At 38.6% G+C, this 24,179-nt stretch overlaps 1 protein-coding gene across 2 annotated transcripts in view; it reads right to left on the bottom strand.

The window, feature by feature from the left end:
• Positions 1–24,179, bottom strand: part of GYS2 (glycogen synthase 2) — a 59,747-nt gene that overhangs the window by 17,001 nt on the left and 18,567 nt on the right. For both annotated transcript variants that reach the window (XM_021690633.1, XM_021690634.1), the window contains 7 exons: positions 12,090–12,234; positions 7,757–7,874; positions 7,452–7,572; positions 4,793–4,899; positions 3,855–3,914; positions 2,824–2,902; positions 1,932–2,045 (listed from right to left, as the gene is read on the bottom strand). In XM_021690633.1, coding sequence (XP_021546308.1) covers positions 1,932–2,045; positions 2,824–2,902; positions 3,855–3,914; positions 4,793–4,899; positions 7,452–7,572; positions 7,757–7,874; positions 12,090–12,234 — 744 coding nt within the window. The remainder of the gene's footprint in view (positions 1–1,931; positions 2,046–2,823; positions 2,903–3,854; positions 3,915–4,792; positions 4,900–7,451; positions 7,573–7,756; positions 7,875–12,089; positions 12,235–24,179) is intronic.

The raw sequence follows: 24,179 nt of genomic DNA, 5'->3' as shown, positions 1-24,179 counted from the left end.
CCAATTGTGTGCCTTTGGGAGATACATCCCTGCATTTCCAGGGAAAAATCTGTAGCCTGCCTATAATGTGATGTGTGCTAGGGGTAAAAATTTTGGAAATGCAAAAACACAAATGAGAAAATAAAAGTCACCCATAATTCTACGGCACAGGGAAATATACACACATATGTGTGTGTCTATGTACACACTCACACGTGTGTGTGTAGAACATGTTTAAAATGGATGGGATAACACCACATGGAACATTTTATAAACAGCTTGTATCAGTTAATTCTGTACTATGAGCTGTTGCTATCTACTATCATGAAAATTTTTCCTGCCTTGATTTCTGAGATATTTTCTCTTCTAATTCTTGCTCTTTTCTTGCACTGACTTTTCCTCCTCTAATCTCTTAAATCTTGAGGTTTTCTTGGGTCAACACTTTTTCTTTGCTCGTTCAGCCTGGTCTTGCAGCATGGCAGGGTCATCATTCCCAGGTATCCGCTGCTGCCCCTCCACTGATAGCTCACTTTATGAAGCCCTGTTTTCTAAGTACCCATGAAACATCTTAACTTGAATAGCTCACATATAACTCAAACGATCTGCCAAGAACTGAGCTCAATTCTTGATGCAATCCTCAAGCCAACTCTGATAAAGCCTTTCCTTAGTTTTTATAAAGTACTGACTAAATACTGAAGCCAGAAGGCTATCATCTTTGCCTTCTCCCTCTTTTTCCCTCCCACTGACCATTGATTACGAAGAATGATCTTTTCTATATACAACCACCTCTTCCATTATTCCGTCCTCTCTAGCACTTACGGCATGGCCTTTCTAAGGGCCCCTTATCATCTCTCTCCTATCCTGTGGCAGGAGGGCCTTAACTTGTCTCCCTCCACCACATCCACTCATGCCTATATCAAGGAGTGAATGCAAGATAAGGAATAAATTTACAAACAGACTATTTTTTTTCCAAGAGATTTTGCAGAGAAGAATAGAAAAGACCAAAACATTTAAAAACATCAAGAGAAGACCAGGTTAAGGCAAAGTTTGTTTGCTTTCTAATGTGAGAAAATTTAAGGAACATTCATAGACAGCAAGGGAAGGAGCTAGTAAACCTGCAGTATAAGGGAGGGTTAACAGGGTAAATTTCCCAAGAATGTCGGAGGGAATGAGATCAACAGCAATCCCCAGAACCCAAAGGTAAATAGGTAAAAATAGGTCAAAATCTATATTTGAGAGGCACTGAAGGAGTTTATACATTGAATTCTCAAGTCATCTGCTAAAGGTGAAAAAAAGAAGAAAAAGTGGGACCTTCGAAAAGATTGGTAAAAGCTTGTGACAACCTGATCTTGAATATTGGTGAATGGGATTGAGTAGAGATAAGCAACTGTCTACATGTTCAACATTGTGTCCCACACTTAGCACTGTGCCTGAACTCCCTCAGTACACATCAGAGAGACTAAGCTCCACAGTGGCAGAAACCAGGTCTTAATAAAAAAAACTCACACTGTACTTAATCATTTAGAAACTCAAGCATCAAAAGAATGAGTTGGTCTATAGAAAATTCCATAAAAATATCATTAGCCATATTCTCTGAAACTGGAAGCTTCTCATATTATCCCCTTAAAGTTGAACTTTATCAGGAAGAAACAAAGACAATTCATTTTCATCGCAGAGATTCACTAATTAAAGTAATTCTTAGAATACATTTGTATCATAAAAATTAGGCAATTTCCCTGTTCTTACTGATAATATTGTACAACGTTAAGAATGATACTAAAACAGACATTATATTTTAATCACCCAAGACAGCAAACAGAATTAATTTTTTTTAGAAATATCATTTGAAATAGTTCTGAAACATGTCAAAAAAATATGGAGACTTCTAATAAATTCTGAAAAAGTATATTCTATGTCATTTTGAAGTGCCTTGTGTAAACAATTAGTTCTACCTTGACTCTGTCTGTGCGGCTGTTGAAAAGTCCGATCCGTCTAATGGTGCTGAGGATGGGATCAGTGGAGTCATCAATCATATTGTGAGTGGTCACTGGAGGCAAAGACTGTCGCTGAAGTCATAGAGGAAAGAAAATGTCAATTGTGGAAAGAATTAATAAGTGTGACTAATTTCAACAATAGGTCATTGGCAACATGTCATCCAACCTTCATGCCTTCCATCTTTTGGATGACACTAATGATGATGACTAAGTTTTGTGTGGGTTTCAGAGGGATGATGGCTTGAAGAACTTCCTTCGGATATTATGAACACATGATATTTTTGTTTCTCACCTGCAGCCACTACGTGAAAGGCCTAGACTTCTTGATTGCTCTTAGGACCTATTTGGAATGAAGGTGTCCTGAAATTGTGACTTAAGAGGAGCTCTTCTCCTGGATCCTTCTAGCAGAGCTGTCCTCTGATGGTGCCTGAGGCCTCACTGTTATGACAAGATGTCGGTGCATGCCTATCTTCCCTTTTTTCAGTAAGTCCACTCAACTGGGAAACATTCACCTTTTCTCGATCGTGACTCAAAATGCTATGCTTTTTGAAAATTTTAGGGACTATTTTGTTGTCATTGCAATATACAGAGTTTTTCAAATGGATATATTGGTTCCAAAGGAATTTTTTAAGTGGATACAAGATAAGTTTCATGAAATTTTTTTAAGGAGCCCTGAAAAGCACTAAAAAGAAAATAAGCCAAGTTGTCATTTAGGTGAATGCATAAGAAAGACTTTTCTAGCTTTTGGGTTCACACATTTCCCAAACTAGCCCATTCCAATAAATTAAAATATTGGTCTAAATTGATTTTAACAATCTTGGGAAGTGTTGGGCACTCTTGTCTTTATTACCTGGGTTGAAAAGATGGCTCTTTTCATAATTGTTACATCATCTCGATCCAAAATATTGTCCATGTCAGGAATTTCTCCTCTGTGGGCAAAACAATGTTAATAAGAAAAATAAAAATAACAGGCACTGATTCAATGCTTCCTAGGTGTCAGACAGTGTTCTAAGCACTTTAAAAATAAATATAAAGCAAACATGGTTTCCTGATGACACTCATAGACAAATTCCTAGAGCATGAAGAAGTTTGATAAAAGAACAATTTTGATAGCATAAAAGAAAGTTAAAATTCATTTCTAAAGCATTACTGTTGACCATCAGAAGGATACTTTCATTATATTTTGCCTACTCTTGAGTACTACGTTCACAAGTGGCCATAACTGTCCATCTATAAGTTGATATTTGGTTAAAGGAAATGATGCATGCCTGCCACCATCAGTCAGGAGACAACACAGCTTTCTCTTCATATTCTAACAAAATTCATATATTTAATATATATTTTTATTCTTTTATAATATATTTTGATTTGATTTAATTATTTAGATTTTTATTTTATACATTTATATATTTCATTTATTTTATTATGTATTTAAATGTTTATTATTCATTAAGTAAATATAGGTTACTTAACATTACTTAATGTTAATAAATATTTTAATTTAATATATAAGTAAATATATGTATTTAATATATAAAGTTAATATATATTTTGACTTAAAAATCTCACGAAATCTCCCTCAGTTTCACATTGATATATTAACTCTTAATGAGAGTCCCATTGAATTAGAGCCTATTTGCATACGGGAATATGTTCTCATTTGTACAACCTGTTTATAAGTATTCATCAGATGAAGGATAAAACAAAACCCGTTCCCATGATATAATATTACTACTAATAATAATGATGAATATAATATAATTCAAAGGCTACTAATTCCTTTATATTTGGAACAAAAGAAATACATGATAATGTATAAGTTGTTGAATTCGAATAGTGAAACCCTAAAATGTTGAAGTGTTATGTACTCCCAGCACCTACCTTAACAATGCATCATAGAGTTTCTTCCCAAATTTTTCCTTCACAGAATGTGCAATGTCCCTGTATGAATTGAAAGATTTATAATTTAAACAGTGTCACAATTTAAAATCTTTGTTTGCCATGGCCACGCTGATGTTTTGTCAAGTGCATCCTTTGAAATTACAGGTCTCTTTTGTGGAACCTCTTCTACTGTTTTTCCTAGTTGCCAATTTAGCTTGAGTTCAAACCTTCAGAGCTGAGGCAGCAGAACACCCCGAGCTGCCCACAGAGCTTAACATTTTTTTGCTTGATGATTTTCAGGTGAGGGTGGAGGGCAGGGCAGGGCAGTGGATGGAAGTATAGATGTAACAAGATGGCGAATTCATTGGTGATTGTTGAAGCTGGGCTATGGGCATGGAGGGGGTCATTATACTAATCTCTTTACTTTGGCATTCGTTTTTAAATTTTCACCATAAAATTAAGAATAAATTCAACCCATCTTTAAAGATTTCCACAGAGGTTTTTCCTTCCATGGTGGCTCATTCCAAAGTTTTTATAGTAACACAGTTTGATAGGCACTACATAATCTGACATAGTAGCCTATGAGAATAGAACCCAGTAGCATTTGTGCTAACATAATCTTTTTTTAAAAAGATTTTTTATTTATTCGTTTGTGAGAGAGAGAGAGAAAGAGAGGGCAGGAACAGGGGGGAGGGTCAGAGGGAGAGGGAGAAGCAGACTCCCTGCTGAGCAGGGAGCCCAACGTGGAGGGTTGATCCCAGAACCCCAGGATCATGACCTGAGCTGAAGGCAGAAGCTTAACCAACTGAGCTACCCAAGCACCCCTTGTGCTATAGTAATCTTAAAGAAAAAACAGTTGAAGGAGATATATCAGAAATTATGCATGTTAAAAAAATCTCTTGACACTTATTGAGAACATTCACAAGACATGAGATTACCATAGCTGTTTCCGCACTGCCTGGCCTTTCAGCGTTTCCACATTGAAATTATTTGTCTTGGCAGGCATGATGAAAAACACCACCACTGTAACGTCACTTTTATGCATCTAGTGAGGGATTAGGAAACACAAGTTAACTACCAAAGATAAAAGAAAACATCAACAGATGGACCTTAAACTTAAAAAAAACAATGTTTTAAATTACCTTTAGATAAAAGGAATACTTATTTATGATTCACAGAGAAATTAAACCCACCTTTCTGAAGCTTAACTCAGAACTATTAATTTAAATCTGGCTTTCAGTCAAGATCTGTTGATTAACAATTTGAAAATTCAGACATAAAATATTTTCCTTAAGCAGCTAAAATACATAGCAATTGCTAGTGATATCACGGTGCTTTTCTGGGGTTAAAAAAAAGTCACATGAATGTGAGCTAATGTTACAAGGCCAAAATTAGCTCTTTAAAATTTCAGATTGGAAAGTTCATGGGGATTTAGTTTTGTTTTATTCTATTTTTTTCTAGTTTATTCACATTGATTTGCATAAATAGATGATTTATACTCTTCTGTTAAATGTCTTGCCATAATGTGGCATTTTGGTTTTTTAGTCCTAAAGTACAGGAACAAGCATGTGCTCAGCCCCTCTGGTGTGGCAGGCACTGTGCCGGACACTTTAAATGCATAATTTAATCCAATCCTCATAAAAACCGTGCACAATAGATATCATTCTCTTCATTTTACTAATTGAAAGAGTGGCATGAGAGTTTCAATATTTTGTCTGAGATCCTGTAACAGGTTATTGGCAGAGCTGAGATTCAAACTGGTGTTTTTGATCCTAGACTCTGTTTTCTTTTCCTCTTCCCTAGCACATCTCAGAAGGAAATGACATATCCAAACCACTGTGAGAATGGAAGCATAAGCTCACTTAAAACCGTGCACATATGAATGTTTGTGTATTCTGGAAATGACTATATCCTAAATGTGGGCACTGCATACTTTATAACCCCCTCAAGGGTCTGACATTCTATTAAAAAAATCTACAGAAGTCATAGAATAGGAAACTCACTCCAGGAGTAGCCAATGTGCTATGAAAGAATAAATGTACTATATGAAAGAGAATGCTTTCTTTTAATTTCTCCAAGTATTGTAATGATCTTTGATGTCTAGAATAGCAATTGGCTTTTTCTTCATACTTAAAGATAAAGTGACTATTTAATAAATATATAGATAAATTGATTAATAATGTCCCTAAACATGATATATGTTTGATATAACTTTGAGTCCATCTTTAAAGCTTGTTGAATAGACACATACCAGGAAATATTATGGAATAAGATTATTCCTGCCTATTAAAGAATAATCTATGTGGTCTTCAGTCCTATTTTACAGAGTTGGGTTTTTATTAATGTATTATTTCCTTATTAAGTGGTATCAGTAAATCTTTAGTATACTCGGTGTGATGTCTGCTCTAAGGCAAAAATAAATCTATGTCCAAGGAAAAAAATTAACTGGAGAACAGTGAAAGTTTAGGTTGTCTTGGTATCTCAGTAAAACTGAAATTCTACACTGGTGTCCCGTAGCTTACTGTTATTTATTCTATACTTTTACATGATAGGATTAGAATATAAGCCAATAACTTTAATCACGAACTATTCCATGGTACCATTTTGTATAGCTTCTTCTATCGGCACAGATTTTATTGCTGGCTTAATTGGTAACCTATGTTAAGTCCCACCTTCCTGAGCAGAAACTGATTCCACATGGAAGCAGGAACCTCCTTTCCCCTCCTTGTTTCTATGTGGTGGGACACCTCCTGGTTTCACAGTTCAAGACTCTTACTAATCTCAGGGAGGAGACATGGCTGGCGAGTAGGGAGGGGAATAGTGTTTGTGTGTGTCTTCCCCTTGCACAGAGAGCAACTGCTTGGTTGCCAGCTGTGTGGTAGAGGCTCCTCTGAAGGTCTTCTTTGGTTGGGGGAGCACAGCAATGTGATGAGCTAGCTAGGTCTAATAGCAAGGTTCAATATCAGGAAGCCTACGGGTGCCATATACCAAGCCACATCTTCCATTACAGTCTTTATTGGTTTTATTTTTTTTTTTTATTTTGTAGATTTTATTTATTTATTTATTTATTTGAGAGAGAGAGAGGGAGAGAGCGGGGTGAGGGGCTGAGAGAGAAGCAGACTCCCCGCTGAGCAGGGAGCCTGATGAGGGGCTCAATCCCAGGGGTTGGGGATCATGACCTGAGCCGAAGGCAGAACCTCAACCGACTGAGCCACCCAGGTGCCCCTCAGTCTTTATCGGTTTTAAAAATGGCGAATTTTGTTCTCCATTTGCTTGATTTCTTCATATTTATCTTTCAACTGGTTAACTCTTGGGACAGGGAAAGGAATGTTATAATGTCATCTTAAAACAGAACACAATAAGCTTGTGGCTCTCTTAAAAAAATACCAGATAACATAGACAGAGACACAAGTGAACAACGTGGTGATCCCAATATGTAAATTGAAAAGCTGGAGCCATTTTCAGAATAAGGTTGTCATTTTAAGTATTCACAATCACATCTGCTGGATACTTCTTAAGAAGCCAGAAAGTTCTTTACTTCCCACAGAAGGAAGTCCGCCTATAAAAGTATTGCATGGCGTTCTATAGCGTTCTTACCCTCAGCAGAAAATTTAGCCTGGATAAGGCTTCTAGGAAGATGTCAGCTCCTTTGTTTGAAAACTCGTATCTCCCAGCAATAAAAAGGAACAAAGTCTTTTCAAGGTCAAAGTCCAGATGACTAAAACAAAACAAAACAGTTTCAAATGAAATAAGGCAACAGCAACAAAATATACAAATAAATTCTGTTAAAGTTCAAAGGGGGCTGGGAAAGATAAACATTTACTATAACAATTTTGTTTTCTCTATGCCATAGGTCCCTAAGACACATGTTATTTTTTTTTTTTAAATAAAGAAGAGCATACCCATAGAAATGACCTCGAACAAAATCTTGGATCCTGGCCTTGTACATGGCATGTAGATTTTGAAACTCATGTACCGCTGAAAATTTCTTAACATTCAAGCCATTTGGAGTAACCACATCTGGAAATGCAAAAAAAAAAAAAAAAAATCATCACAAAAATCTTCTTTTGAGAGAGGGTACCATTGTAGAAAAATAGTGTGTTTAAATATATAAATTAGATGTCCCTTAACATTTCTAGTTTCTATCAAAGAACTGAAAATTCATAAAACATCACAATAAATTCTTGAAATAGGAAATTAGGAGTGTGTGACCAAAATAACATTAACTAGTAAAATGAAACATCTCATTAAAAGCACTAAGAATGATTATTATAGTTTTCATTTATTGATGGCTTACTATTGCTCTGAATGCTCTAAACACTTTATGATGTAATTCATTTAATCCTTGCAAGAAGCAATGGAGTAGGTGTTCTTATCTGCATTTTCAGAGGCAGAAACTGAGGCCCAGAGTTGTTAAGGAATCTGTCGGAGAACACAAGTATCAGTAGGAGTAGAATCCATGCAGTCTGCCTCCGCATGTTGTGTCTTTAGCCATGTTGTGCACGAAACTACCTCTCAGCATCTTAATTGGCCAAGCGTTTGGGAAATGTTCTATTTGGAAAATTGGAAAGGCAGTCCTTTATTTCTAATTCCCAGAAGATTTTACTCAAGCAGGAAGACATTTTGGTCTTCCAGAATAATTATTAGTCTGTGACAAGATAGAGACTCCTCAGGGTACAAGACGGGAACTACCTAGTGACTTGAATACATGGGTTGCTGCATTTAGTAGCAGCAAAAACAAATGAAATTTTTTAAAAAAAGCTATGTCAAAAAAATTTAACACATGGCAATGGACATTTTTGCAATGGAGATTTGAGCTAGAATTATAAGTATGCCATCATTTTGAAGGATATTTTATAATTAACAAGCTATCTTTTGAAATGGTTCCACAAAATCACCAAAGGCTTCTTGGCCATTTCTCATAAAAACAACAACAATAACAAACTGCCGGTTCTTCTGAATTTTTCCTAAGTAATTCGGCAAATTCTGTACTCCACAGCAGAGTCAATTTTAGGTTGCCAAGGTTTCTAGTGAAAGCCCTCATGTGAATAATTCCTACAGTGTGATCAGGATAGTAGACAATCCCCCCCTTACAATGTATTTCCCTTTCCATGACATTATATAGTACTTACTTTGTTCTAGACTCTAGTGTATTTGATAAATATTAATTTAATTTTTATAAAACCATATAAAGTAACTTATGTTTCTATCCCCATTTTATAAGTGAAGAAACTGACCTGTAGCGAGGTTATTTGCCCAAGATCAAGTAACTACAAAGTAACAGAGGTAGCATTTAAAACTAACCCAGCCTGGGGGGTCCTGCATGGGTCAGCTGGCTAAGCTTTGGACTCTTGATTTCAGCTCAGGTCTTGATCTCAGGGTCATGAGATCGAGCATGCATCGGGCTCCACGCTCAGCTCAGAGTCTGCTTGAGATTCTGTCTCTCCCTCTGCTGTTCCACCCCCCACCCCGGCCTCCACACTCTCTCTCTAAAATAAATAAAAAATAAAATAAAATAAAATAAAATAATAAAACTAAGGCAGCCTGGCTCTGAGGTCTATACCTTTATCCACTATGACAGTCAGCTGTCTTATCCAAAAAGATATAGAAGCCAAGAATGTATATTAATACCACTTTATTATGACTTTAATTCCTCTGGAATTTTTCCAATATTTCACAAATGAAGCTATATTTGGCAGCAGGAGGAAAGATAAGATTGTGTAGACATTTGATAGGATAGCAGCCTCAAGAGAAAGTTTTATTTTAGAATAGGAAAAAAACAAAGAATTTTTGTAAGCACAGAAAAGGATACGGTAGACAAGAAACAAGAAAGATGCAAGAAAGAAATAGCATATGGATGGAGTAAACTTCTGTAAGGGGCATGGCAGTGAGAATCCAAGTGAACCTTAGGGAATACTTGGAAAGACAAAAGAAGAACATAGGATCTTTATGCTGCCATTATTCAAATTTATTGGATTCTTCCTCTTTTTTTAACTACCTAGCACCTTGAAATACCTCCTCCAGACATCCAGCTAGTATCTGGAAGAAAGACAACTAAAGACAAGATCGCAAGGATTAAAGAAGAGGATATATTCATTAGGACTGTTTGGTAGCAAATAACAGACCCAGCGCTAACACCAGGTAACGAGGTACTAACACTGGCTTACCTATAATAATGAGGAATTTATTCATAGGATGCTAGAGTGTCTCATGGCAAAGGTTTAGCTGGGCTTCAGGAATTAGTTTAAACCATTAGTCTAAATCACTGTGGAGAATCTACAGTTCTCTCAGTCTGTTTCCATTTTTCATTGTACTTCATTGTAGCTTAGCCTTCTTTTTAAAAAATTTTTTAAAAGATTTTATTTATTTATTTAAGAGAGAGAAAGAGTGTGTGTGTGTGTGTGTGTGTGTGTGTGTGTGTATGTGTGCATGAGCAGGGGAGGGGCAGAGGGAGAGAGAGAATTCCAAGCAGACTCCCCGCTGAGCAGGGAACCCCATCAGGAGATCTCACAACCCTGAGATCATGACCTGAGCTGAAATCAAGAGGAGGCAACTTAACCGACTGAGCCACCGAGGCGCCCCTAGTTTAGCCTTCTTTGCATCCCATGCAACATAAAAGAAAAATGGACACTGCCAACAGCTGCAAAGCTGACATACCTATCCTTAAGGAGTGCATCCATACAGACTCATCTGTTTAGCCTCCCTCTTGTGGGAGCATTCTGACTGGCTGGTTTATGCCAGGTATCTACCTCTGGATCAATCAGCTGTGGCCAGGTGATAGGGTCATGTTTTATGACCAGGCCTCTCAGCATTGCAACCTCTGGGTGGGTCTGGGGTTAGGTCCTAGAAAAGCTTTCAAAGTCTTGGGAGAAATAAAACAATAGGTTTCTACTGAACAGGACCAATGAGGCAATGTCGTAAGATGTAGGACTGGGATAGTCTCGTACAAATTTCTTATATTTTCTGAACTTTCATTTCCTTTAAATAGAAAAGTTAACTTGCTTACATACACCAGGTCACTGTGACAACCCTAGGACATAGGCTCATTTCTAGCATAGCCCATTTATTCAACAAGCACAGATTGAACACTACTATGTTCTGGATATACCGTAGGGTTGGTGTTACCACAAAGTTACTGACCCTGAGAAGTAAAATATGTGTAAAGATTTGGGTGGTACTCTGGAAAACAGAGTACCATGTATGTTCTGGATATACCGTATGGGTTGGTGTTACCACAAAGTTACTGACCCTGAGAAGTAAAATATGTGTAAAGATTTGGGTGGTACTCTGGAAAACAGTATGGAGTTTCCTCAAAAAGTTGAAAATAGAGCTACCATACGATCCAGCAATTGCACTACTGGGTATTTACCCCAAAGATACAAATGTAGGGATCCGAAGGGGTATGTGCACCCCGATGTTTATAGCAGCAATGTCCACAATAGCCAAACTGTGGAAAGAGCCAAGATGTCCATCGACAGATGAATAGATAAAGAAGAAGTGGTATATATACACAATGGAATATTATGCAGCCATCAAAAGGAATGAGATCTTGCCATTTGCAACGACGTGGATAGAACTGGAGGGTATTATGCTGAGCGAAATAAGTCAATCAGAGAAAAACATGTATCATATGACCTCACTGATATGAGGAATTCTTAATCTCAGGAAACAAACAGGGTTGCTAGAGTGGGGGGTGGGAGGGATGGGGTGGCTGGGTGGTAGACACTGGGGAGGGTATGTGCTATGGTGAGCGCTGTGAATTGTGCAAGACTGTTGAATCACAGATCTGTACCTCTGAAACAAATAATGTAATATATGTTAAGAAGAAAAAAAAAAAGAAGAAGATAGCAAGAGGGGAAGAATGAAGGGGGGAAAATCAGAGGGGGAGACGAACCATGAGAGAGGATGGACTCTGAGAAACAAACTGAGGGTTCTAGAGGGGAGGGGGGTGGGAGGATGGGTTAGCCTGGTGATGGGTATTGAGGAGGGCACATTCTGCATGGAGCACTTGGTGTTATGCACAAACAATGAATCATGGAACACTATTCAAAAACTAATGATGTAATGTATGGTGATTAACATAACAATAAAAAAATTTTTTTAAAAGATCTGGGTGGTAATAGTGAATGCAATTTTTCCTCTATTATTTTATGCTTTTTTGTTTCAAACAAAAGTTTTAGACTCTAATGTCATTTAGGATGAAAGATGGACAACAAACGCAGAGATAATAATTACCAGGCTTCCTCTTCAGCATATGTTCTGCTTCTATTGCTGTTATTTCAGATACTGTGGTGAACACATGAGCACAATGGACAGAGGCCCGCTCCATGCAATACCGGTGGTAAATCTGCCTTTCCCCAGCCTCTTTGTCTATGTTAAACTGTTAAAAAAAAAAAGAAAAGAAAGAAAAAGCAAATCACATATACATTTGATATACTTTTGCTCATACAATTGACCCTTGACCAACATGGGGGTTAGGGAGACCGACCCTCTGCGTAATCAGAAATCCGCATTTAACTTTTGACTCCCCTAACACTTAACTACTAATAGCCTACTGTTGACCAGAAGCCTTACCAATGACAAAAACAGTTAATTAACACATATTTTGTATATTATGTGTACTATATATTGTATTTTTACAATAAAGTAAGCTAGAGAAAAGAAAATGCTAGTAAGAAAATCATAAGGAAGAGAAAACACATTTATACGACTGTACTGTATTTATAAAAAAAAATCAATGTACAGGGGCGCCTGGGTGGCTCAGTCATTAAGCGTCTGCCTTCAGCTCAGGTCATGATCTCAGGGTCATGGGATCGAGCCCCGCATCGGACTCCCTGCTCCACGGAAGGCCTGCTTCTCCAACTCCCACTCCCCCTGCTTGTGTTCCCTCCCTCGCTGTGTCTCTCTCTGTCAAGTGAATAAATAAAATCTTTAAAAAAAAAAAATCCATGTATAAGTGGACCCGCACAGTTCAAACCTGTATTGTTCAAGGATCAACTGTACTGATCCTTCTACACAAGCAAAACAAAATCACATATTATTCATATTGTTTTTCCTCAATGCTGTGTAGTCTTATGACCACAAAAAAGTAATAACGTTTTATTATACCTATTACTAAAATGCACAGCTACTCATGCTTTATTTTATTATGTTATGTTAATCACCATACATTACATCATTAGTTTTTGATGTAGTGTTCCATGATTCATTGTTTGCATATAACACCCAGTGCTCCATTCAATACGTACCCTCTTGAATACCCATTACCAGGCTAACCCATCCCCCCACCTGCCTCCCCTCTAGAACCCTCAGTTTGTTTCTCAGAGTCCATAGTCTCGCATGGTTCGTCTCCCCCTCCGATTCCCCCCCTTCATTTTTCCCTCCCTACTATCTTCTTCTTTTTTTAACATATAATGTATGATTTGTTTCAGAGGTACGGGTCTGTGATTCAACAGTCTTACACAATTCACAGCGCTCACCATAGCACATACCCTCCCCAGTGTCTATCACCCAGCCACCCCATCCCTCCCACCACCCCCCACTCCAGCAACCCTCAGTTTGTTTCCTGAGATTAAGAATTCCTCATATCAGTGAGGTCATATGATACATGTTTTTCTCTGATTGACTTATTTCGCTCACCATAACACCCTCCAGTTCCATCCACGTCATTGCAAATGGCAAGATCTCATTCCTTTTGATGGCTGCATAATATTCCATTGTATATATATATACCACATCTTCTTTATCCATTCATCTGTCGATGGACATCTTGGTTTTTTCCATAGTTTGGCTATTGTGGACATTGCTGCTATAAACATTGGGGTTCACGTACCCCTTTGGATCCCTACATTTGTATCTTTGGGGTAAATACCCAGTAGTGCAATTGCTGGGTCGTATGGTAGCTCTATTTTCACCTTTCTGAGGAACCTCCATACTGTTTTCCAGAGTGGCTGCACCAGCTTGCATTCCTACCAACAGTGTTGGAGGGTTCCCCTTTCTCCGCATCCCCGCCAACATCTGTCGTTTCCTGACTAGTTAATTTTAGCCATTCTGACTGGTGTGAGGTGGTATCTCATTGAGATTTGGATTTGGATTTCCCTGATGCCGAGTGATGTTGAGCACTTTTTCATATGTCTGTTGGCCATTTGGATGTCTTCTTTGGAAAAATGTCTGTTCATATCTTCTGCCTGTTTCTTGATTGGATCATTTGTTCTTTGGGTGTTGAGTTTGATAAGTTCTTTATAGATTTTGGATACTAGCCCTTTATCTGATATGTCATTTGCAAATATCTTCTTCCATTCTGTCAGTTGTTTTTGGTTTTATTGACTGTTTCTTTTGCTGTGCAAAAGCTTTTTATCTTGATGAAGTCCCAATAGTTCATTTTTGCCCTTCCTTCTCTTGCCTTTGGCGATGTTTCTAGGAAGAAGTTGCTGCGGCTGAGGTCGAAGAGGTTGCTGCCTGTCTTCTCCTTTAGGATTTTGATGGACTCCTGTCTCACATTTAGGTCTTTCAACCATGTGGAGTCTATTTTTGTGTGTGGTGTAAGGAAATGGTCCAGTTTCATTCTTCTGCATGTGGCTGTCCAATTTTCCCAACACCATTTGTTGAAGAGACTATCTTTTTTACATTGGACATTCTTTCCTGCTTTGTCGAAGATTAGTTGACCATAGAGTTGAAGGTCCATTCTTGGGTTCTCTATTCTCCACATTGATCTATGTGTCTGTTTTTGTGCCAGTACCATACTGTCTTGATAATTACAGCTTTGTAATAGAGCTTGAAGTCTGGAATTGTGATGCCGCCTGCTTTGCTTTGCTTTTTCAACACTCCTCTGGCTATCCGGGGTCTTTTCTGGTTCCATACAAATTTTAGGATTATTTGTTCCATTTCTTTGAAAAGAAGTGGATGGTATTTTGATAGGGATTGCATTAAATGTGTAGATTGCTCTAGGTAGCATTCACATCTTCACAATATTTGTTCTTCCAATCCATGAGCATGGAACGTTTTTCCACTTCTTTGTGTCTTCCTCAATTTCTTTCATGAGTATTTTATAGTTTTCTGAGTACAGATTCTTTGCCTCTTTGGTTAGATTTATGCCTAGGTATCTTAAGGTTTTGGGTGCAATTGTGAATGGGATCAACTCCTTAATTTCTCTTTCTTCTGTCTTGTTGTTGGTGTATAGGAATGACACTGATTTCTGTTCATTGACTTTATATCCTGCCACTTTACTGAATTCCTGTATGAGTTCTAGCAGTTTTGGGGTGGAGTCTTTTGGGTTTTCCACATAAAGTATCATATCATCTGCAAAGAGTGAGAGTTTGACTTCTTCTTTGCCAGTTCGGATGCCTTTTATTTCTTTATGTTGTCTGATTGCTGTGGCTAGGACTTCTAGTACTATGTTGAATAGCAGTGGTGATAGTGGACATCCCTGCCATGTTCCTGACCTTAGGGGGAAAGCTCTCAGTTTTTCCCCATTAAGAATGATATTCGCTGTGGGTTGTTTTTTTTTTTAATTTTTTTTTAAAGATTTTATTTATTTATTTGAGAGAGAGAAGGAGATAGAGAGCATGAGGGGGGAAGGGTCAGAGAGAGAAGCAGACTCCCTGCTGAGCAGGGAGCCCGACGTGGGACTCGATCTGGGGACTCCAGGATCATAACCTGAGCCGAAGGCAGTCGCTTAACCAACTGAGCCACCCAGGCACCCTCGCTGTGGGTTTTTCATAGATGGCTTTTATGATATTGAGGTTATGTACCCTCTATCCCTACACTCTGAAGAGTTTTAATCAAGAAAGGATGCTGTACTTTGTCAAATGCTTTTTCTGCATCTATTGAGAGGATCATATGGTTCTTGTTCTTTCTTTTATTAATGTATTGTATCATGTTGATTGATTTGCGGATGTTGAACCAACCTTGCAGCCCAGGGATAAATTCCACTTGGTCGTGGTGAATAATCCTTTTAATGTACTGTTGCATCCTATTGGCTAGTATTTTGGTGAGAATTTTTGCATCCATGTTCATCAAGGATATTGGTCTGTACTTCTCCTTTTTGATGGGGTCTTTGTCGGGTTTTGGGATCAAGGTAATGGTGGCCTCATAAAATGAGTTTGGAAGTTTTCCTTCCATCTCTATTTTTTGGAACAATTTCAGAATAGGTATTTATTCTTCTTTAAATGTTTGGTAGAATTCCCCTGGGAAGCCATCTGTCCCTCGGCTTTTGTTTGTTGGGAGATTTTGATTACTGCTTCAATTTCCTTACTGGTTATAGGTCTGTTCAGGTATTCTTATTTCTTCCTGGTTCAGTTTTGGTAGTTTATACATCTCTCGGAATGCATCCATTTCTTCCAGATTATCTAATTTGCTGGCATATAGTTGCTCATAATATGTTCTTATAATTGTTTGTATTTCTTTGGTGTTGACTGTGATCTCTCCTCTTTCATTCATGATTTTATCTATTTGGTTCCTTTCTCTTTTCTTTTTGATAAGTCTGGCCGGGGGTTTATCAATCGTATTAATTCTTTCAAAGAACCAGCTCCTAGTTTCTTTTGTCTACTGTTCTACTCTTCTTTTGATTTCTGCTCTGTTCTTTATTATTTCTCTTCTCCTGCTGGGTTTAGGCTTCATTTGCTGTTCTTTCTCCAGCTCCTTTATGTGTAGGGTTAGGTTGTGTATTTGAGACCTTTCTTGTTTCTTGAGAAAGGCTTGTATTGCTATATACTTTCCTCTTAGGACTGCCTTTGCTGCATCCCAGAGATTTTGAACAGTTGTGTTTTCATTTTCATTGGTTTCCATGAATATTTTTATTTCTTCTTTAATTTCCTGGTTGACTCATTCATTCTTTAGTCGGGTGCTCTTTAGCCTCCATGTATTTGAGTTCTTTCCAACTTTCCTCTTGTGATTGAGTTCTAGTTTCAAAGCATTGTGGTCTGAAAATATGCAGGGAACGATCCAAATCTTTTGGTACCCGTTGAGACCTGATTTGTGACCTAGGATGTGATCTATTCTGAGAATGTTCCATGGGCACTGGAGGAGAATGTGTATTCTGTTGCTTTGGGATGGAATGTTCTGAATATATCTCTGAAGTCCATTTGGTCCAATGTGTCATTTAAAGTCTTTATTTCCTTGTTGATCTTTTGCTTAGATGATCTATTTCAGTGAGGGGAGTGTTAAAGTCCCCTACTATTATTGTATTGTTGTCGATGTGTTTCTTTGATTTTGTTATTAATTGGCTTATATAATTGGCTGCTCCCATGTTAGGGGCATGGATATTTACAATTGTTAGATCTTCCTGTTGGATAGACCCTTTAAGTATGATATAGTGTCCTTCCTCATCTCTTATTATAGTCTTTGGTTTAAAATCTAATTTCTATGATATAAGGATTGCCACCCCAGCTTTCTTTTGGTGTCCATTAGCATGGTAAATGGTTTTCCACCCCCCCACTTTCAATCTGGGGCTGTCTTTGGGTCTAAAATGCAGACAGCATATCAGTGGGTCTTATTTTTTTTTATCCAATCTGATACCCTGTGTCTTTTGATTGGGGGCATTTAGCCCATTTACATTCAGGGTAACTATTGAAAGATATGAATTTAGTGCCACTGTATTGCCTGTAAGGTGACTATTACTGTATATTGTCTGTGTTCCTTTCTGGTCTATGTTACTTTTAGGCTCTCTCTTTGCTTAGAGGACCCCTTTCAATATTTCTTGTAGGGCTAGTTTCATGTTTGCAAATTCCTTTAGTTTTTGTTTGTCCTGGAAGCTTTTTATATCTCCTTCTATTTTCAATGACAACCTAGCTGGATATAGTATTCTTGGCTGCCTATTTTTCTTGTTTTTGCTCTGAATATATCATGCCAGTCCTTTCTGGCCTGCCAGGTCTCTGTGGATAGGTCTGTTGTCAATCTACTGTTTCTACCATTGTAGGTTATATATCTCTTCTCCCGAGCTGCTTTCAGGATTTTCTCATTGTCTCTGAGACTTGTAAGTTTTACTATTAGATGTCGGGGTGTTGACCTATTTTTATTGATTTTGAGGGGGGTTCTCTGTGACTCCTGGATTTTGATGCCTGTTTCCTTCCCCAAATTAGGGAACTTCTCTGCTATAATTTGCTCCAATACACCTTCTGCCCCTCTCTCTCTTTCTTCTTCTCTGGGATCCCAATTATTCTAATGTTGTTTTGTCTTATGGTATCACTTATCTCTCAAATTCTGTCCTCGTGATCCAGTAGTTGTTTATCTATCTTTTTCTCAGCTTCCTTATTTTCCATCATTTGGTCTTCTATATCACTGATTCTCTCTTCTGCCTCATTCATCCTAGCAGTTAGAGCCCCCATTTTTTATTGCACCTCATTAATAGCCTTTTTGATTTCAACTTGGTTAGATTTTAGTTCTTTTATTTCTCCAGAAAGGGTTTCTCTAATATCTTCCATGCTTTTTTTCAAGCCCAGCTAGTATCTTTAAAATCATCATTTTGAACTCTAGTTCTGACATCTTACTAATGTGCGTATTAAGTAGGTCCTTGGCAGTTGGTACTGCCTATTGTTCTTTTTTTGATGTGATTTTTTCCATCCTGTCATTTTGTCCAGAGGAGAATAGATGAATGAGAGAACCAAATGCTAACAGGGTAACAATGACCCCAGAAAAATATACACTAAACAAATCAGAAGAGACTTGAAACTGGGGGAAAAGAAAGGGAAAGAAAGAAAAAAGAAAAAGAAAGAAAGAAAAAAGATTAAAAAAAAAAGAATATGATCAAATATGATCTGGCTGGTGCATAGATCAGTGCCACACACTAGATTTTGGGCATATTTTGGTCTGTTAGACGAAACTGCCTCCCAAAATTTTAAAGAAAGAAAAACTTATATGTGTACAAAAATAAGGGTAAATATGATGAAGGGATGGAATATGACTGTAAAGATGAAAATTATGAAAGATTTTATAAAAGGAATTGATAAGAAGTTGTTTGAAAAAAGAAAGAAGAGAATTTTTTAAAAAAGGGAGGGAAGAGACTGTGATCAAGCAGGAGACTAGAACAAAGCCATACACTAGAGATTTAGGGTATATTCTGGTCTGTTAGAAGAAACTATATCCCAAAATTTTAAAGAGAGAACAACTTATATATATATATATATATAAGTTTGGTATATATATATATATATATATATATATATATATATACCAAAAATAAGGTTAACTACAATGAAGGGATAGAATATGACTCTAAAAATGAAAAATAAAAAAGATTTTTTAAAAAGGGGATTGATAAGATGTTGGTTGAAAAAGGGAAAAAGAAAAATTTTTTAAAAATAGAAAAAGAAAATTTAAAAAATTAACTTTGAAAGACTAAAGAATCAGGGGGGGAAAAGCCATGGATTCTATGTGCAGTATTCCCCTAGAGCTGGAGTTCTGCCGTTCTCATTGATCAGTAAACTTGGTCTTGGCTGGCTGTTCTTGCTGATCTTCTGGGGGAGGGGCCTGTTGCCGGGTTCCCAAATGTCTTTGCTGGAGGCAGAATTGCCCTGCCCTTGCCTGGTCCAGGCTAAGTAATCTGCTCGGGTTTGCTCTTGGGAACTTTTGTTCCCTGCAAGCTTTCCATACAGCTCTGGAGGCCGAGAGTGAAAATGGCGGCCTCCCAATCTCTGCCCAGATGAGCCGAGAACTCAGGGCCCCACTCCTCAGTGCACCCCCAGAGAAAAGTAGTCAGTCACTCCCATCTCCCCGGTCTCCGGCCGCACTTCATGCTCACCTGGCCTGTGACCGAGCGTTTCTATCTCTGGCTCACGACCCCGTGTGGAGTCTCCAAACCCAGCAGATCCATGCGGTGTGCTCCCACACCGCTCCTCCCAGGGGAGGAAGGGGAGTCTCCCCAGATCTGCCTCTTGTTGGGTCCCTGCTGGAGGAACAGTGGCCCGACTGTGCCGCGGATCATGGTTTATGGCGACCCCGAGCTGAGAGCCCGTGCCTCGGCTCTGTCTCTGCAGCCAGCTTCCCTGCCAATACCCGGGAGCTCTGCCACACTCAGGGACCCCTGGTCTTTCTTTGACCCCGAGGGTCCTCAGACCACAATGTCCCAGTGTGGATCCCACCCCCACTTAGCCACTGGAGTGACATCCCTCAGCAGAGCAGACTTCTAAAAGTTCTGATTTTGTGCTCCACGGCTCTATCACTTGCCAGTAGCAGCTGATGGAGGCCCCCTCGCCCACCATCTTTATTCCCGAATATCGCCTCAGATTCACTTCTCCAAACGTCCTACCTTCCAGAAGGTGGTCGCTTTTCTGTTCAGAGAGTTGCTGCTATTCTTTTCTTCGATCTCCTGTTGAGTTCATAGGTGTTCAGAATGGTTTGATCCCTACCTAGCTGAATTCCTGGGACCAGACAAAATTTAGGTCTCCTACTCCTCCGCTATCTTGCTCCTCCCCCCGCTACTCATGCTTTAAAATGTATTGTTCAGGGACGCCTGGGTGGCTCAGTCAGTTAAACATCTGCCTTGGGATTGGGTCATGATCCCAGGGTTCCAGGATTGAATTCCACATCAGGCTCCTTGCTCAGTGGGGAGCCTGCTTCTCCCTTTGCCTGCCACTCCCCCTGCTTGTGCTCTCTCTCTCTCTCTCTCCCACGCTCTCTCTCTGGCAGATAAATAAATAAAATCTTTAAAAAAAAAGGTATCGTTCACTTCATTTCTGCTTCTAAACTGCTATTTAATCCCCTAAGTAAATTTTTCTACTTTGCTATAATTACTAGAATTCGTAATTTTTTGGTATTTTAGTTATATTTACTCACCTTACATCTTACAAATATTGAGCTAATTCCTTTCCCCATGGTCCTTATCATATTTTCTCCATAAACAAACAAAACTGACATTAAGCTCAATACTGAAAATAAGGATAATTATTATCACCCCTAATTAACTTAAAAGATACCCGACAAAGAGAAGAGACAAATGCTTTTCCAGGGTTGTATAACTCTCACAAATGTATAATTTCAAGGGGGTGTACAGTTACTTTAATTGGATGGTGTGTTAGATTGTGCAATCATCCATTATTCTGGGTATCTTAACTTTAAAAAAAAACTTTAAAAACCAACATGCCAAGCACCAATTAATTAGTTGGCCACAGTTGTGGGCTTTTGCCATTTTGCTTAGTTGCTGAATATTGTTATCTCTCACATAGCTGCAGATGAAACTAGCAGTGTTTAAATGAGAAAAGTATATAAAGTTGTGGCATTATATTAGCTGGATGCTTTCCATAATAAAGATTATTAGAAGCTTATTATCTTATCTTAACACTATGCATCGGGCTCTCTTCTAAGCACATATCATATTTAATCCTCATAAACCACTGAGGCTTGTATTTTGTCTTCAGTTCATGGAGGGGAAAATTGAAGCTTATAGAAGTTAGGACACCTGCCCGAGATCACATTCCTATTAAGTGTCTTAGCACCCCGAACTGATCCCAAATCAGTCTGACTCCAAGCTTGTGCACTCTCCTGCTTTTATGTCCTTTAGACTCCAGCTCCACTAACAAGTCAGTCCCAATAATTACTGAGCCGTATAGAGGAAAATACTGAAAAAGACTCATTAGATGATTCTAAAGATTACAACAAAGTCCTAGAGCATTCTTTCTTGACTGTAATAGTTGTAATATTTCTCTGAAAATGTTTGAAGCAGGGCTCTATGTGGCATTCTTGGCTCAGCTGAAGGTTTCCTAAAAGCTTTATTTGGCTGGTCTCATTTATTCAACCAAATCTCTCATTCAACCAACATTTGTTCGTTTCTGTGGCCTTCAAAGAGCTTATAAATTAGTGAGAAAACAGGATAAAATTAGGCAGAAATGAGTAAGTGCCTGAGGAAGGCATAGGATCAGAGAGGGACTGATTCACTGGCTGAGAATAGGGAAACATATCTCATACTATGCAAATGTTCATACTGTCAGTATCACCTCCAGAGCGTGAGATTTTCAAGGGCAAGGACCATGACTTATTAACTTTTGTACCTCCAAATTGACTGGATGAATAAAATGGCATTTGGACTGGGACATGAAAGTTTAATTTGGGGAAAGGCTATTTGGATTGAAAAATTAGCTGCTCTAAAGAACACGTATATTAAGTCAAATAGCATGTGCAGGAAATCACATCTGATGGGACTATAGCATTGGATATAGGATAATAAGATGATAGACAAGGCTAGAAAGTTGGCCTTTGTCCTACACAATGGAAAGCACTGAAAGGGTTCGTTTAAACATATGGTAAAGACAGCCTATACTTAGGAAAGATATCTCTGGGAAAAGTATGAAATGTTTCCTATGTTACTGAACTTTTGTGAAGATTAAATGAGATAACACATGTCAGATGTTTAGAAAAGTGCCTGGCACTGTAACTTTAGCTATTGTTACTACTATTGCTGTTGTGGTTATTGCAGAGAGTAATAAGATTTCATATATGGGATGATGTTTAACATCTGGACATTTAGAGATAAGAAGACGGGATTTCTAAATGAGAAAACCAAGTATGAAGATATTTAAGGGGAGGACAGCAGAGGCCTGGAGAACCCATGAAAAGTCTCCATGAAGACAGGCATGTGCCTTTTCCTGGTTTCATGGGGCCCCTTACTTCCTAGGCCTGCTGTATGCATGGCCACACCTGTAGTTTACAGCAGCCCTAAGTGTTAATACAGGTTGTCCACTTTCCCACATGTATGTGACAGTCTGTTAAAAATCTCTGTCTGGGGGGTGCCTGGCTGGCTCAGTTGGTTAACCATCTGCCTTCGGCTCAGGTCATGATCTCAGGGTCCTGGGATGGAGCCCCATCTGGTTCCCTGCTCATTGGGGAGTCTGCCTCTCCCTCTGCCCCTCCCCACCCCCGTTTGTGTGCTCCCTCGCTCTCTCTCTCTCAAATGAATAAATAAAATCTTAAAAAAAACTATAAAATCTCTGTCCAGTAATTCCAACATCTAGGACATATCTGGCCCTGCTTATTTTGACAATGGATCTTACTTTCCTACATTTTCATGTATCTCATTACTTTTTATTGGATTCAGGAAAACGTGTACAAAAGAACAAAAATGAGGCAAAGTATATATTAGTCAATAAAGCACAATCCAGTGACAGAGGAGGATTACCCTATCACTAAAGGTTATGAGCTCAAAACTTGGTCAGATGAAAGAGTTAAAATCCATCAAGCAATTGTCTATGGGTTCTTTCAGTTTTTTCATCCCAGACAGCACTGTCCTTACATTTCCACCCAGGAAACCCTGATGCCATCAAGGAAAAAGAGGCCAAAGCATAAGAAAATCAATGGCCTTCTTTTTTTTTATTAAAGCAGTATTTATGTAACCGTTATAGTTGAGGGGAAAATCAATCAATGGCTGGGCCCATAGAATGAATTTGGAAATACCTTCTTGAAGGGGCGCCTGGGTGGCTCAGTCAGTCAAGGGTCCAATTGTTGGTTTCAGCTCAGGTCAGGATCTCAGGGTTGTGGGATTGAGCCCTGGGTGGAGGTCCTGTATGGAGCCCCTCATGGAGCCCTGCTCTGAGTTCCTCATTGGTCTCCTCGCTCAGCAGGGACTCGGCTTCCCCTCTGTCCCTCCCCCTGCTTGCACTCTCACTCTCTCAATAATAAATAAATAAATAAATAAAATCTTTTAAAAATATCTTCTTGGAGAGTCTCAGAAGATTCATACGCTGGTTGAAAATGGTTGAAATGTTATTTTAGTTAACAAATTTAACTAAAAACTTAAACCAACATCAAAGTCCTGTGAATTGGCTATTAATCAAACATGTTTTCAGTCAGCAATTAGAATTTGAGTAAAATAATTCTACTTTCTATTTTTATAAAAGTCGGATACTTTTATTCTTGTTCCTATTCTTCCCCTATGTTTATTTGCCTGAACCAGAGCATTACCCCCACATTAGCCAGAGCGTTACCCCCACATTATCCCCACATTAACAACTGACTCCGGGTCTTGCATCAAAGACTAAATTATGACTCATTTCTTATGTTGAACTTTTAAAAACTTTTCATGCTTATAACTTGTTATTATTATATAACATCCAGATTCTAAACCTACTGTGAGCATAGAGTGGAGGGATCTGCTGTAGAAAATGATTACGGGGGGAGGTGCCTGGGTGGCTCAGTCGTTAAGCGTCTGCCTTCGGGTCAGGTCATGATCCTAGGATCCTGGGATCAAGCCCCGCATCAGGCTCCCTGCTCTGCTGGAGGCCTGCTTCTCCCTCTCCCACTCCCCCTGCTTATGTTCCCTCTCTTGCTGTGTCTCTCTCTATCAAATAAATAAATAAAATCTTAACAAAAAAAAAAGAAAGAAAATGATTACGGGCGCCT

The sequence above is a fragment of the Neomonachus schauinslandi genome, chromosome 5 (genome assembly GCF_002201575.2).
Source record: "Neomonachus schauinslandi chromosome 5, ASM220157v2, whole genome shotgun sequence".
In the NCBI taxonomy this organism is placed as follows: domain Eukaryota; kingdom Metazoa; phylum Chordata; class Mammalia; order Carnivora; family Phocidae; genus Neomonachus; species Neomonachus schauinslandi.
This window is presented reverse-complemented; position numbering and strand designations above follow the sequence as displayed.